The 15,577-nt window shown below is 37.9% G+C and overlaps 1 protein-coding gene across 10 annotated transcripts in view; it reads right to left on the bottom strand.

Moving 5' to 3' along the window:
* The window catches only part of ppfia2 (PTPRF interacting protein alpha 2), a 186,274-nt gene that overhangs the window by 50,396 nt on the left and 120,301 nt on the right, over positions 1-15,577 (bottom strand). For all 10 annotated transcript variants that reach the window (XR_014870345.1, XM_085138671.1, XM_085138670.1 and 7 more), the window contains 2 exons: positions 5,769-5,870; positions 70-239 (listed from right to left, as the gene is read on the bottom strand). Coding sequence is in view for 9 of the 10 variants with exons in the window: in XM_085138671.1 (XP_084994797.1) it covers positions 70-239; positions 5,769-5,870 (272 nt within the window). In the remaining variant the exon portion in view is untranslated. The remainder of the gene's footprint in view (positions 1-69; positions 240-5,768; positions 5,871-15,577) is intronic.

Consider the following 15,577-nt stretch of genomic DNA (forward strand, 5'->3'; position numbering starts at 1 on the left):
AAACACATTAAATTTGGTAAAACTGAAAAAAACCAACAGTTACACATTTAATGTATATATTCTGACAACCTTACCTTCTCATCTAGGGCTTTATGGTGTTCAAACAAGGATTTGAGTGCTTTAAGAACTTCGACCTCACTGGAGACCCCTGAAGGAGACTGAGCCTGCCTCTTGACCACAGTCATACGAAGTGACCGCTCGTGTCTGGACACCAGGCACTCAAGATGTTCCAGCAGTAACTAAAGGGAAGAAATAGGAGATGTCAATGTTATTATCAACTCTGAGAACTGCTGAAGAATCCAAAATATGAACATTCTGAGAACACAGAAAGCCACGGTTCTTGTTCTAATTTTATTTATGTTTTTTTCTTCTACAAGTGCTAGAGGAATGATTTCAAGTGTGCTTGATCAGGCTCAAAAAATGTTTCAAAACTCAAACATGACTATCAAAAAAACATTATATACATGCAACAAAGGCGATTACTAACAGAGACTGAGTCCTTGGGGAAAAAAGAAAAAATTGCAATAAAAGTGGTTTGGTGGTTTGGTATGTGACCAACTTCTATTATTATTTTTAGTATCATCACATTTTTTTTTACCAATTAAAATAGCCATAATCACTATTTACATTCTTATAAACTGTTGTGAGTTATTTCCAAATTATGGTATGAAAGTTCAGAATCACTGGAGAGAATGTTTTCCAGTAAGAAAAGTTTGCTTTGTATTCTTGTAACGCCTCATCAATGTAACTGTGCGAACAATGTATATATAAAAAAGGGGGCAGATAACTGCAAAGGCAACGCTGTCCTTTCAACAAAAACACACAAAAGTGTAATCTATGTTGCGAGGTAACTTGTCAAGTCAACAGCCAGCAGAGTGCTACACAAAGACAGAGAAGAAATGCGGAGCTTGGAGGCGGGCTAAACAAAAGGCAACTACACAACAAAAACTGGGAGTAAACAATCATGTGTGTTATTCAGCAGAGATAAAACATTATTTGTTACTGTAGCCTGCTCAGATTCCACTGTGAGATCAGTGTAGGATCGTCTGCTTTCATTTCATTTCCCCTAGTGAGGCAGATCGTGACACTTCTTTCCCTCTCTGATGTCGTCCGGGGCAATAATAATATAGCCTCGAGATAATGATCTGGTTATAGGCTAAAGTTACAGCTCAGAATGATCTTTGTGCTCTTTCTGACCTTACTGGTTATATTCCCAGCATACCTTTACTTCAACTGTCCAAACATCTCCATCTGAGGCTACCTAACATAGTTAGCTGGTGTAAGTGTATTCCATTGTAAGTATATTCCAAGTGTAAACCATTGCTATTAAGTCAAAATACCACTGACATCTCTGCTGAAGTAAAAATAGGCTAAATTGTTAACATAGATCTGAAAAGATTCTTCCATAGGCTACATAGCACCAATTGTGGCAAACAGATAACCATGAGTAACCATGAAAACTCCTTAAACTTGCCGATACTGAGGCAGCTAGCCCTCAAGCGTAACTGTAACAAGTAACAAGTAACAAGTTTTGGGTTTTTTTTAAAATTTTATTAGTTTTTAAAATTTTTTTTAATTCTAAATGGGACCATAATTTAGTAAACTAAGCTCACGTTGTAGTCAGCAAAGTTTGAAACTAGAGTTTGAGAGTATAAACTCCTCAGAAAACTTTTACTAACATGATAGATGAAGAAAACCAAAAGGTAATTTCCCAATGTTTTTGTGTTATGCCCCGTTGGCTATTTAAAAGAATGCAGATTTAAGGCTCCTTGTAGTCTTAATCTTTGTGCCAATAGTACTTCTGGTTTGACTTTTAATTTTCATATACAGTCATGTCAAAAAGAAAGTTTTCACAAACATGCAGTCCTGTGAAAAACAAAGTACACACCGACTGCTTCTGTACGAATTAAGATGATAGGTAGCAGCTTATTGTCAGCAACACGATGTCTCCATCTTCCCAGCAGTAGACATCCGATCGAATTGAATCAGGGGTCAGACTGCGCAATGCTCAGACGAAGTGCAAAAATTTGTAAGAGCTACATCTACATTGGCTCTACAAGGATCTGTTAGTGTTTAAAATATCGCTCTATAAAGAATATGGCAGCACAGCTCAGGTTTGTAAAGTTGCATCTGAACAAATAACATGTGTCCTGGAACAATGTTCTTTGGACAGATGACACCAAAATAGAGATAGACATCTGCAAATATGTCAAGCACGGTGGTGGATGGTGATTTGGGATCACTTTGCAGGCCTGAACACCTTACAGTCATTGCTGCTAAAAGTAGTTCTGGAGCATGATTACAGATTACAGAAGTAATAATCGTGCTGTAGATGCCTTCTTACTTTTACTGAAGTATTACAAAGTTTATATTATGAACTTTTGTTATCTTAAAGTTTCAAGTAAATTTTGCTACCACTAGCCAATACAACAGATCCTTTTCAAAATTTACTTTTTGAGCCAACTGAGTATACTGACTACTGACTACTGCACAGTTACAGTCCAACATTTAGAACAGGATTGATCTTTTCATGTAACTGAATTTCCCAAAATGTAAATGTAAAAAGACAAGTGTGCTAACTTAGAATATGATATTCTTCAATATATGGTTCCAAATAAAGTAACAGAAATAATCAATAGCATTCTGACTAATTTTAATGTCAAACACACCTGACAAAACAAACCAAAAGCAGCAAAATCCATAAAAATGTTTGATTCCTTTTTTATGGAGGGATGTCTTATTTTCCCCTGCAGGATCCTAAAGATACATTTTCAATAGAAAACACTGGAGCAGGCAGAAGTGATCAGAATCTCTGCAGGAGTCAGGTGTAAGAGTCGAACAATGAAAACTAGCAGTGAAAAGAAGACCCCTGCAGAGCACTGCTGTAGGAGAGTGTAGTCTCTTCATTTGTCTCTCTGATTCAAGTGTCCCTGAGAGATCCATCAACATCCATCATGTCTACATATATAATCCTGCACACTCAACAAAATGCCTACTGTTGATTCAATCAGAAAGTCAGTGTTTACTCCACAGCACCTCATTTCCAATCTTGTTCAGTAAATATTTTCATTATTTATCCGATCTTGTTTTTCTGTCTCTGTCTCTACATCAGCTGCTGGAAGTGGGGTCCGTGACCCATGGCTAAGTGGTGCACAAAATGAGTTGTTGTAAATCCTAAAATGTGGCATGACATTGAAAAGTGCATATCTAGACGAGGATCTTTTATGCCGATGAAGCAGGCATATTGGGTCCATTACTCACATTATCTTTGTGCCAACAGCTACTCTGATGCGACTGTGAGACATCACGTAAATCTGTCATGAAATCACTCACTTCACTCGGGGTACAACAGACTGTTCTGCTGCTGCAGAGCTTGGCTTGTTAGCCAGCTAGCTAACTGGCCGGCATAGAGAAATATTTGAGCCAGACCACGCTGTCAAGTTACAGTTCAAGGCCAAACTGAGTAAGAGCAGCAACAGAAGACCAGATCTGAGTCACGCTTTCTTAGTTTCAAGCAAACAAACCATGATGCTAGCCAGCTTGTTCATGGTGTAGATTGAATTAAATGATCCTTTTCTAAAAGTGCATGTGTGGAATTTACATGCTTAAAACTGCAATTTGGATTTATCAATATAAAACACATGTGAAGGACGATGTTTAAAAGGTTTTCTAACACAAAGAATTTCGGTGGCATTTGAACTCAAATGCTCTAAGTAATTAAATAGCATTATCATTACATAATGAAATTTTTAAGCTGATGAAAACTGATAATTTTTGATTAGCATGAACCCTTTTACAAATCAAATAAGCCCCGCCTAAAAATATAAATTCAGAGTACTTTTATCGGTACGGTGGCGATAAGTGACCCCCCTCCCCTTGTGATTGCTTTAATAAGTAACAGGTCGCCATGATTGCCCACAGTTTGCAGCGCAGACACCGAATTGACTGTAAACTAGAGCTTGAGCTTAACTGATATGAGCAGATATCGGCTATTTGCAAATATATTGATATCTGGATTTTTAACTTGCCAAAAAATGAAAATTTAAAAAGTAAAGATGAAATGTTGTTACTCATATCCTTCAAACTTGTGTTTCATCCGATATATCCGACTTTTAATCAATAAATATCGGTATTACTTGCAAAAATCTTATATTAGTCAGGATCTAATGCAAATACCTGAAAACTACTCACCAAGCAGTAGTTAAAGTGAAACGTGTGAGGCGAACAGGCAACAGAGAACTTTGATCTACAAAGTAAAAGTTGTGGCTTTTGAAGTGTTTTGGTTGAAGTGGTAAGGCACGACTTTCTCTGTTTCCGATTTGCCCCAAGCGTTTCCAACTTTCAGCTAACATAGGAAAATGGTGAGTGTTTGCAGACAAGTCTGCATCTCACATGCAAACTGTTGGCAGTCTGCTTGAAACCAAAGCAATCATGGTTTCGGTGCAGCACCCTTTTGGCGACTGATTTCACCTAGTTTGAGTGAGCAACCTCCAGCAGCCGCTCACTCACTCAGCGTCTACACATTTTTCCTGCTAGCGACTAGTGGTTGTGAGACGGTCATTAACTGGTCTCTAGGCTTTAGTGAATGAGACCTAACATACTCATTAGTTAGTTTGAGTTTAGTTGCTTAATTATGTTTGATTTCCATTCTGGTAACTCTGTAAAACTATGAGCAAAGTGCACAACTATGCCTGCGATAAAACAGATAGTATGTACACTAATCCCCTAAGTTGTAGCTGGTGATTTGAAAATGTATCAGTTAAAACACACAAAAGCAATCAGTTATAAATGTTAGTTAGTCTTGGCCCCCCAAAAGTTTGAAAACTCTAGATCTTCATCACATATCAAAGACTGTGATGCTTAACCCACAGCCAATAAGACCAATCCCATACTCATCACATGGTGTTGCAGGTTCCCAAGTCAAATGACTGCCTGTACATGTCTTCCAAGATTTAATTATAACCAGTGACAAAACCAAGCTTAATTAAAATTTGCTTAGTAATTGCCTGTTGGAGAATTTGAGGTGATAATAAAGTACGAGAGTGAAAATGACTTTTGTCTGTCCTCCTTTCTTGCACCTCACCTCCCTCTTTTCTGTAATTTTCCATCAGTGCTGTGCTAAAATCTTCTGTCTCCACCAGAGGAAGATAGTGTAAGACTGCAAATACACACTTCATCAGCATTGGGATGGAAAGCAGAGTCTTATCTATCAACAGCAGAGTGTGCTTTAAAAAGGCAATGTTTTTTATTGAAGATACTGGACTTCAGCTGATCCTCTAATGGTTTTTTTTTTTTAGCTGCCCCTCCCCCACACCAAATTCTTTGAACTGGACACTGCAGGGCATCAGTACCATTTGGACTTAGTTTTACTGTTGAGCAGCCATCCATGTGAAGTAAGTGGAACAATTTTCAGGCAGAATGTGGAGAGCTAATGAGGTGTGCCTGGGCACAGGAAATAGACAGTGTGCATGGTTGCTTCAGTGCTTTTGCAGCGTTAAAACCGTAGCCACCAGATAGCTTAATCTTCCTCTGGACGCTGCCTATCGCAGTGTCCAGCAGGTTTTTTGGGAAAACTTGAGAGCAACTTGTGGAATGCATAAAAAAAAGATGGAGTATGAAATGCAGAAGCAGCTTCATTTCTGGTTCAAAATGTCCAAACATCAGTTTTGTTTGTTCTCATTGCTCAGAACTACTGAATTCCAATGGTCATATTAAAATAAGTTAAGTAAGGAAAGTTTAATAAAGATGTATATGGACGCTGTCCTCACCCTGGTGTTGTTCCTCTCGGCTTTGAGCTCAGATATCTCTTCCTCTTTCTCCAGCAGCTGTTCCCTGCAGGCGTTCAGCTCCTTGGTCAGTGCTGCAAACTCCTAAGCAACAAAGAGAAAAGACAGAGACAGGTAAGCATCACACAATGCTCGTGAACAGTCCCCTGTGGATTAAGGTACAGTGACGCAATGTAACATACAACTGCTGCTGACTGCATGTAGTGGACGACGAATGAAATCCAATCAGTGAGAACAATTACCACTACTATTCTGCAAAGCCTTGTTTCTTTGCCAGAACATCAGCTTTGCTCTTTGTCTCGGTTTTCTGCAGATGGATACTGACAAAAGATATTTGCTCTGGCAACTACATTTACAATTACAGCCTGAGCAAACTGCCAGTCCTCCTCCAGACCCAAAACACATACAGTCTTCTGGTGCTCTTGTTTTCTTAAACACACTTTTGATTCAGAATCTCTCAGAGGGATTCTGAGCTATACCTACAGATCTACAGATATCATAAACAATCTTCAGAAGGGGAGGCTGTCGCTTGGGAAGGCTTCAAAACCTTTGTCCCTGTCATTCTGGTCTAAATTAAGCAAAGCCAGAACAAACACATTTTTTGAAGCAGGCCAGAACAGACAGGTAGAAGGAAATCAAACAGAGACAGCAGTGACACTGTGACTCATGCGCTGTGTTTCAATTTACAATAGACTGACGTGAGGCAGTAACTGACACGCTCGGTGTTAGATTTCACATTTATATGGGGGGAAATATGTGCACATCTGGAGTACTGAAGGAACTGATGCAACTACGGTGTCCTTCGCAAACGACTACAGGTCGAAATTAAGCTAAACTTTACTTTTCTAAACTGCTCCAGAGATGCAACACATGAAAGGATGCTGATTTCTTGAAGCACCAATTATTAGTTGATTTTACAGAAAGCTAATCATTAAAAAAAAATAGAAAAATTTGTATTGTAATATTTAAAAAATATGACAGATGTGGTTTTGTCTTGTTAAACGGCTGTTCTGCTACTTAAAAATTTAATGAGCATATCAAAATATCATCAGTAATAATAAGTTGCAGGTCATTTACTTTAGTTATATATATATATATATATATATATATATATATATATATATATATATATACTTCCTATAGAAAAATAAAGGAATACAAATTCATTTTTGAAAGCAACCAGTTAAGTACAAGTGATCTGTCTGTCAGAGTACACATTGTAATTTGGAATCTGTACACCATCTGTCCTTCAGGAGTCATGGACAATAACTCAGTGTTACAGACAGACTCCAGGGAGTTGAGCAATATTGTGTCTCGTAGCTACAGCAGCGCATCAAATCCTTATAGATCTTATAGAGCCACAAATCCTCTTCACAAAGAAGCCATACACCAAGAAAATCCTTAAAAAAACTCCCACTTTGTATTGTGAGGGCAGACTTCCAAAGAGTCAAGCCAATCTGGGATCAAAGAAAAAGATTTTAGGTCTACATTTAGAACAAGCTGGGATGGTGAGTAGGGAAAGAGCTGAAGTCCATCGCCTCAAGGGATAAACTGTGTGAAATCCCTGAAGCAGCAGAAAGGTGTAATATTGAAGACCAGAGTATTCACAAAGGTGCTTTATTACATCCATGTTCACACTAACATGGTGTCATGCTTTGTTAATAACACAGAGAAAATTTATGATATAAAGATCCAGAGTCGTCTTGTGGGTGTTGTTTAAAAATTAAAAAAAATATATAAACAAGGATGCTACTCGATGATTGCATTGAATTTGGCGACGGAAGCAAGTAGCTGCAGTGACTCCAGAGGTTTAACATGCAATACCGCAAACCTCTGGCCAAAGGTGATTGCACATGTCACCTGGTGGGAGGCAACCTGTCTCCAAACAAATCGTGGTCTGACTCAGTAGTCAGTCCAACTGCCAGCATGCTCCAATCACTCTGAGTCAGTCTGCACCGAAGATTGCAACTTGTCTGTCATGTGTCTTTGCAATAGCGTACTCTCCTCAACTGGGTGCCAACTATTGCAGTTTTGTTCTGGTTACAGTCTTATTTTGAAGTTAAATCATTGTCCTTTAGTGAATTGTGGAGGATTTTCTAAACTTCTGTTGCAAATGAAGTTCTTCCTATATTCTTATTGTAAGTAGGTAATGTGCATTTTTTGTGTAGATTTATCAGTTTCCCAACATATTATACTAGATTGATTGCATGTAATTGCCAATTTGACCCCATTCATTCACAAACTGATAACATACAGATCCCCTTTTATCACGATCTTGATAAACCAAGTCATTCTGAACACATCAACTGGCTGCAAGTGATGATCGGTTCATTGCAGAGAGTCAGAATAATTTTGATCGTCCAACCGCTGCTTTGCCTAGAGTGAAACTAGCAACCAGTATGCTGTGATGAAATAAAGAGTGAAATTAAGTATTTAATTAAAATTAAAAGCAGATTTTGTGTTGCTATAAAAAGCATGTGTGAAAATACAGATTGATAAATGAAGATTGACACACAGCTTCCCTAACCTGTGCGTCGAATAAAATGTTAATTAGTCACATGCTCATTTTGCTTATGCTAATTAGCCTTGTGGAACTGCAGTAATTAAAAGTACAAAGATTTTTGATGTAAAAATTGAACTGAAAATCCATCACAGTCATGGGAGTTTGCTTTTTGGGCCATAAACCAAACTGTGAATTTATAGAACTGCGCAGCTCTTTTTATTACATGCACAACATTTACAGAATATATATTAAAAAAAACAGCTCTTAAAGGCATAACATTTTTCTAAATATACCACAAAATATTAAACAAACTGTAATCACATTAGTCTAAGAAAATGCTATGACATTCTTTTTTCTATTTAAATTGACTAAAGTGTCTTGCTCCAAAGGTCCTTTCAAAGTCCTTTCAGCCATTGTTTGACATTCAAGATTAAAATGTTAATTAACTGTAGCGTCTCTTAACTTAATTGTCAGTCAACAGCTGGAATCTGAGTGCAATCAAGAACTTAAAAAGAGTAACTAAGGCCTAATCAAAAACAGCATGTTGTTGGTGGTAAAAGATCGTATTTATATTTTATTTATTCTTTTTTTTTTTTAAACTGTGATTGCAACAGGAAAAAAAATGCACTGCTAGAATATGACATATTTATCTTCTTGAAATCTAATTTAACCATCCAGTGCTAAGATAAAGCTGAATTATAACAGGCCTTGTACGAACACATCTGTAAGAGTAGCAAGTGCATAATAGTTGAGAAGTCAAAGGTTAAAAATGAAAAATGTTAACTAGTGTATTTGCAAATAACGTTAAGGTCCGCTAAGCTGTTACCATAGAAACAGGAGATAGGGGGAAATGGTGGCATGATAAACAAGTCGTCTCCGTGGGGAGTTGACCTACTGTATAATAACCCAACAGAACAGAAGAACATTTGTAGGACTTTAAGATGTATTTTACTCATTTTTAATATTATCATAATTCCAACGATTCCAGATTGCTACATTTATTTTACATTAAAACGATGTTATGCTACATGTCCATTGTCATCTTATGTCACATTTTGCTGAAAATGATCCCCAATAGTGATAATCACAGTGTCACATGATCATAAATTAGAATGGGAAATCATATTTTAATGATGTTCCAACTTGCGCAGTAGGTCAGGCCCAAAAAGCAAGCTCAGACTTCATAAATCTCCCTCCCACGGGAATGCAGCTAATCACAGTCACCTCCTCTTAAGAAAGGGTCCTTCTGCAAATTGCACAATTTGCTTTTAATGCTTGTGAGACCTACAAGCCCCCTGCCTGTGCTCCAGCAGTGCTGGTAAGCACTTCCTCAGCAACAGACTGCAATATTCTCTCTCCACAGCTCATCTGTGAACCCTTTGTCTCAGGACAATCCTTTCTCATAGAGCTGAGTTAAAGTAAAGGCCATAACCCCAGGGGCAAGGAAATGTTTCTAAGACAATCTCTTTACAAAGGCCAAACTGTCAGGACCATGACCGATTGTGGGGGCCTACTGAAGCAAATTTCACAGTTGTGCAGCTTGTACAATCCAGTAAAATGATCTCTTCATTACAACAAAAGTCAAAGTGAAAAGAAAAGAAAAGAGCAAAAAAGTTTGAGGTTCTTTTGCATTACATATATTTAACAAACTAACAAATAATGCCTGGTGGAACCGCTCAAATTTAAGGCAATTGTCAACCTGAGTATTAAAAAAACTTAAATAAATTTGGGTTGTGCATTGATGCACATGACATAGATAACTTGAACATTTGTGATGTCACCTTTTATGATCTAGAGGAACTTTCAGTTGGAAACTCTTTTGCCTTGAGAGCTGCCTTAATTCTTCTAGTCGTAGATTCAACAAGGTGCTGGAAACATTCCTCAGAGACTTTGCTCCATATTGACATGACCTCCAAGGTGTTCTATTGGATGAAATCTGGTTACAATAGAGGCCATTTAAGGACAGTGAACCCAATAGCATGTTTATTGTGACATTGGGGTCACTGTAGTTTATCGCATTATTTAGATTCAGTTCAGCTGTGTGTTTTTCCCCAGGTGTCTCCAATCTGCCCTGATCTCTTTTTGTGTATTTAAACCCTCAGTTTGCTTCTGCTCCTTGTCACATTCTCCTTCATCCCTCATATGTTGTTTTCTTAAGTTTTGTCTTCTTCCTCTGAAAACCCTAGATTTAGGTGATTTTTACTCACAACTTTCTTCCCAATTCTGATGCCTAATTTGAACTTCAGCAGGTCATCCTGTATAAAAGCCTAAATGAACTGAGTTACTATCATGTGATCAGCTGATTAGATATTTGCATTTACTGGCAGTTTAACAGCTGTACCTTATAAAGTGGGCAATGAGTATATAATGTAAAATCTGTAAAACAAATAAGCAAGGAGGAATGGTAACATTTTAGCACATTTCATAACAGGTGTCTTGTTATGCGTAAAACTATCAGGCCAAGCATTTTTGCATTTTTATAAACTTAAAGATTGTATATTTAGAGAAAACATCTGTAACATATACACCAGCATCAATAACAACACTGATATGAGGAGAAACATAAACCAGAGTTCCTTATGGTACATTCGAGACACAATGAATTATTCACAGCAAAAATGCAGCAAATGGAAGTTTGTTTCCATACAGTGATTTATATTTTGCTTTATCTCCCAAGGAAAATACAACCTGGTGAATTTTTGTTCCCAGGAAACACTACTTCTAGGCGTTGCTCTCATAAATAACATAAAAATGGACTAGCAGCACAGAAAAACTGAAGAAGGAAAAAAAAGAAGGCTGGGTGCACTGTGGTGGAAATATGATTCAGTGAGCAGAGAGTCAGAGAGGCGCAGAGGAGTCGTGAGATATAAGATGCACATGCTGAGGCTTGCGTGACAGAGCATCTTCAGCGCATCAGTTAAGAGAACTTTCACCTTACAAGTCACACAGAAGTAGAGGGTTAGGGTGATGTACAGTACAGCACACAAACAAACACACACACAGACTGTTGGGGCCCTGGAGACATTGGAGTACTCTATAAGGGAAGAGAAGTGCTGACGTTCCTGAATGCTGTCAGCTGTGCAAAAGAGCACGTTTCTAATAAAAGAGAGCTGCAGATGAGCTTTTTGATTTTTTTTTGAAAAAAAAAAAAAAAATCTACCATATCACATTTTCCATGTATTAAAAATATCTGCAGTGCCAATGTACAAATGGAATGGGACTTTACTTGAAAAATAGTAACTGGATTCTTTCCTGACTCTGTCAGTCGTTTCTAATAGACAGAGGAGGTGTCAAACATGCAACCCAGGGGTTAGAAATGGACTGCTGCGAGGTCCAACTGGTGTGAAAGTTAGTTATTTTCTTTAAATATCATGCTCTAGTACTCCTGGTAGGTTTTCAATGCTGCACCATAAACTAAAATGAGTTTGACACCCTTGATAAACACTCATTTCTATGTGAACAGCTTCCAACAGATCAACATTCAGCAGATCTATTTACACTTGAGTGCCTTGTCTCAGTGCTTTTACTCCAGCTACCTTACAGCACCAATAGTGACCAAAACTAGCCAACACAAAAAGTCCACCAATCACAAACATCAACAAAAACGACCAGCACGTAGCACAAAAGACTCCAACACAAACTCCACATAAGGACAAACCTGAACACCAGTTACATCCATCTCACAAACCACCACAATTTACTATAAGTACAAAAGTACTTGTGTGAAGTACGGAAAGACAGTTTTCTTGTGATACATTGTACAAACTAATGAGAATCAAAAGCCATTAAGAATGAGAAATCCTTGACCTCGAGCACAGTGTATTCAATGTGTGCAAATTTCATGACTAATACTCTCTGAACATCTGGTCTTTCAGGCACATGAGCTAAACGCAAAACAAAGTCGGTATCAATGTTAGTGAATTTAACCACGTGGCAGCTAATGAACATTATCCATAAAAAAGCCAGTGTTATTCTCCAGTGTGATCTGGAGAAAGCCAGTGGCAAAATGGGTGCGACAGGACCCACTTGACTATTGTCAAGAGCAGTACTTTTACCTCATAAAGAAACCTTTGTTTCTTTTTTATGCCCAAAACAAAATAAAGTTTTTTTCTTCTAGCTATTGTTAACTAATGTGTGAATGTTTACCAGGAGCGGAGAGGAGCTGGTTGAGGGCTGGGATGACACTGCCCCCTCTTTGAGTTTATTGTATACAGTATTTCTCCCAGCCCATTGTTCCTTCACTGGGCTGGTTTCAGTCATTATGCAAATGTACTGTTCATAAGATTGGGGAAACCCGCAGTCGGCTGCGACTGAAGAAGTCACTTGGATGAGTGACGAAACGTTTCTCCCACAAAACGCTACGTCCAGATGAACAGAATCAGTTTTTGGAGTATATACAATATTGTTACAGTGCAGCTATGGCTACTAATGCTTTTATTTGGTTGTTATTTGATTTTGCAATTTAAAACTGCAAGCTATCTAACTTAGAAAAATATTATCCAGGGGTATATGCTTAGCTAATAATTCTAATTCTCTAACCAAATTCGTGCACTCAAATTTAAAGTTAGTTGGCTGTGGCTGTAGCTCGCCTTCTTGCTAATGTTGTAGCACAATCAAAACTGAATGGAAATGATAGTTGGCTATTTTGCCAAATTACTTCAGGTCCTAGTCCTTTTAAATGAAAGCCTTTACTTGCTCAAACAGTAAAGAAATTGTTTAGAGAAATTCCAAAACACATTAGGTTGGGCTGAATACTAACTGTAAGGTTTAAGTTCAAAGTCTGACAGCATTTCATTAATGTTATCCAAGGTTGTTTCAGCTTTGATAAAATGTTACCACTTTATTTTACTGACCATACAAATAGCTGGGAAATATAAAATTCCTCTTGGATAGGCAGACATATTTGCTCCAAACCCCTCTCAGGCACGATTTTACCCATGACCTGGTGGACCGCTACCCCACCACTCCTCTCCTTTTTCTACTTCTCATTACCTGGGCAAACTGCCTAGCACTGCAATATGTCAGGTAGTCTGTGTGTGTGTGTGTGTGTGTGTGTGTGTGTGTGTGAGTATCAATATTTGTGAGGAAGTCTGCCTAGAAGGTGAACTCTAAATGAAATGGTGGACAAGCCTTCCTCCCTGAGTGGGCGACTGTCGGCCCAAATTACAGCTATTTTTTTTTTTTTTTTTTTTTTTTGGAAACTGAGGTGTGCTTCTGCAGGAGAGTCGTGCTTCCGGGCTAAAAACAAAACCTGGCAATTGTGTACTCTCAGGAGAGAAGGAGAAGTGGTGGCATGATTGACGGCATGCTGATTCACCAGGTGAAACACAGAGAAGAGCTCACCCAAGCCTGTAGCCAAGCCTCAGAAATGCCTGAGCAGAAAGAGGTGTTGAGAAATGTTATCTTAAATAAAATTCCTAAAAGTTTGAAATAAGACTGAAGAAGAGTCAAACGGAGTTCAAACGCTCTTCCGTAGCATACATTAAAACAAATTATGGCAAATTTCATGGATAGAAGCTCTAACTGCAGTACAAAGGGAACTCTTTAGTGAATGCATCGTGGCTCCCATTTAGTGAGTGAAAAACACTCTGGGAAAGTACCAGATAATGAGCAACAAGCATAAATAGAGGCATTTCTATCATATTCATGCATTCTCAAACATAAAATCCAAGCTGTAGAAATTTAATAACAGAGGTATATTTACAGTGTGACACCAAGAAGAAGACAGGATAGTCTCTTTATGGGATGAAACTTTTAAATTGTGTAATGAGAACTTTGTGGCTATATCGTGACTCTAATTTAGTCACTTTTTTTAAATAAAATACTTTCCACTCTTTAGGATTGCAGGACCATGCTGTTTACAGCCGGCCATTTATGAAGCTACTGGTTGAAGAGCAAGGACCTGCATTACGGTCAAGAAAAAAGAAAATGCAAGAAAAAAGTCCTCATCTAAATAAGTGCATTTCTGTATTGACATTTTTAGTTTTACTTTCTTATTTTTTTGCTTGCATACTTGTTTCTTTTAGTAATTTATACTTGATTTTTCCGAGAACTAACAGCAAGTACAAAAACAAAAGTCATACATTTGGTTGAGTCAGACAATTTACATTTGAAATGACCGATTTACAGTTTCTACTCTATGCTCAGAGTCCGTCACACCCCGCAAATATGAAAGTACGCAGAGACTGGATAAACATGTTAACTATTATCCTTGATATATGATATAAGGAGAAAAAGGCATGCTAGTGTGTATTAAGCAGCACACTTCAAGCTGCTTACCTGAACTACCTGATGTTCATTTCTCTTATATTGTACGTATATTGTATTGTATTTAGACAATGATTGGTGTGGATGTTATTTTCAGCATTTGTGTTTCTGAGAGCAGAGTCAAGGTTTGACAAGCAATAGGTCACTGTGACCTTCTGTCGCAATTAATGAGTGTTGTTTAAATGTTAATTAGAGCAATGTTCCTGTTGGTGTGCAGTGTATTTTGATCTGGGAACATGACAACAAGTTGGATCTCTGCTTCCCACTTACTGTTTGTGTAAGTGGGACCTGACTTATGTCTCCAAGGTTGCATCTGAACAGACATTTGGAACAATGTCCTTAGGAGAGACAAGACCAAAGTGGAGATGTGGTTGCAATGCACAACACCACATTTGGGGAAAATCCAAGAAAGCACATCAGCACGAACACTTCAGACCAACTATAAAGCATGGTGGTGGAGGGGTGATGATTTGAGCTTGTTTTGATGCAATAGGAGATGGGCAACATGAACTCCTCTGTAAACCAAAGTATTCAAATGTCTGACAGTCAAAGCTGACAAAAATGTGTGATCCAACTGAACAATGATCTCAAGCACAGCAGCAAATCTATAATATAATAGCTGAAAAAAACTTGTAATAGCCCAGTCAAAGCCCAGATGTCAGCTTGATTGAAATTGTGTAGGAGGACTTTAAGAGAGTTACGCATAAAAGCCTGCAAACCCCAATGAATTACAGTAACATTGTGAAGAAGAGTGGGCCAGAATTTCACCAAAACGATGTGAGAAACATTTACTTCAATTTGAAATGATAATGAGATGAAAATGAAAACAATGTATTGCTGCTAAAGTCGGTTCTAAAGGTGACTGAATTATAGGGTTCACTTAGGTTAGCTGGCTTAGTTTTTGTTAAATATATAATGAAGTGGTGTGATATGCCATTGACATTGGATTTAAACATTTTTAGAACCTTGTAAGAACCTGATTTTTTTTATTATGTTAGATAAGTAAAACCTTGGGAGTTAA

Source organism: Neolamprologus multifasciatus, chromosome 17, assembly GCF_963576455.1.
Source record: "Neolamprologus multifasciatus chromosome 17, fNeoMul1.2, whole genome shotgun sequence".
In the NCBI taxonomy this organism is placed as follows: Eukaryota; Metazoa; Chordata; class Actinopteri; order Cichliformes; family Cichlidae; genus Neolamprologus; species Neolamprologus multifasciatus.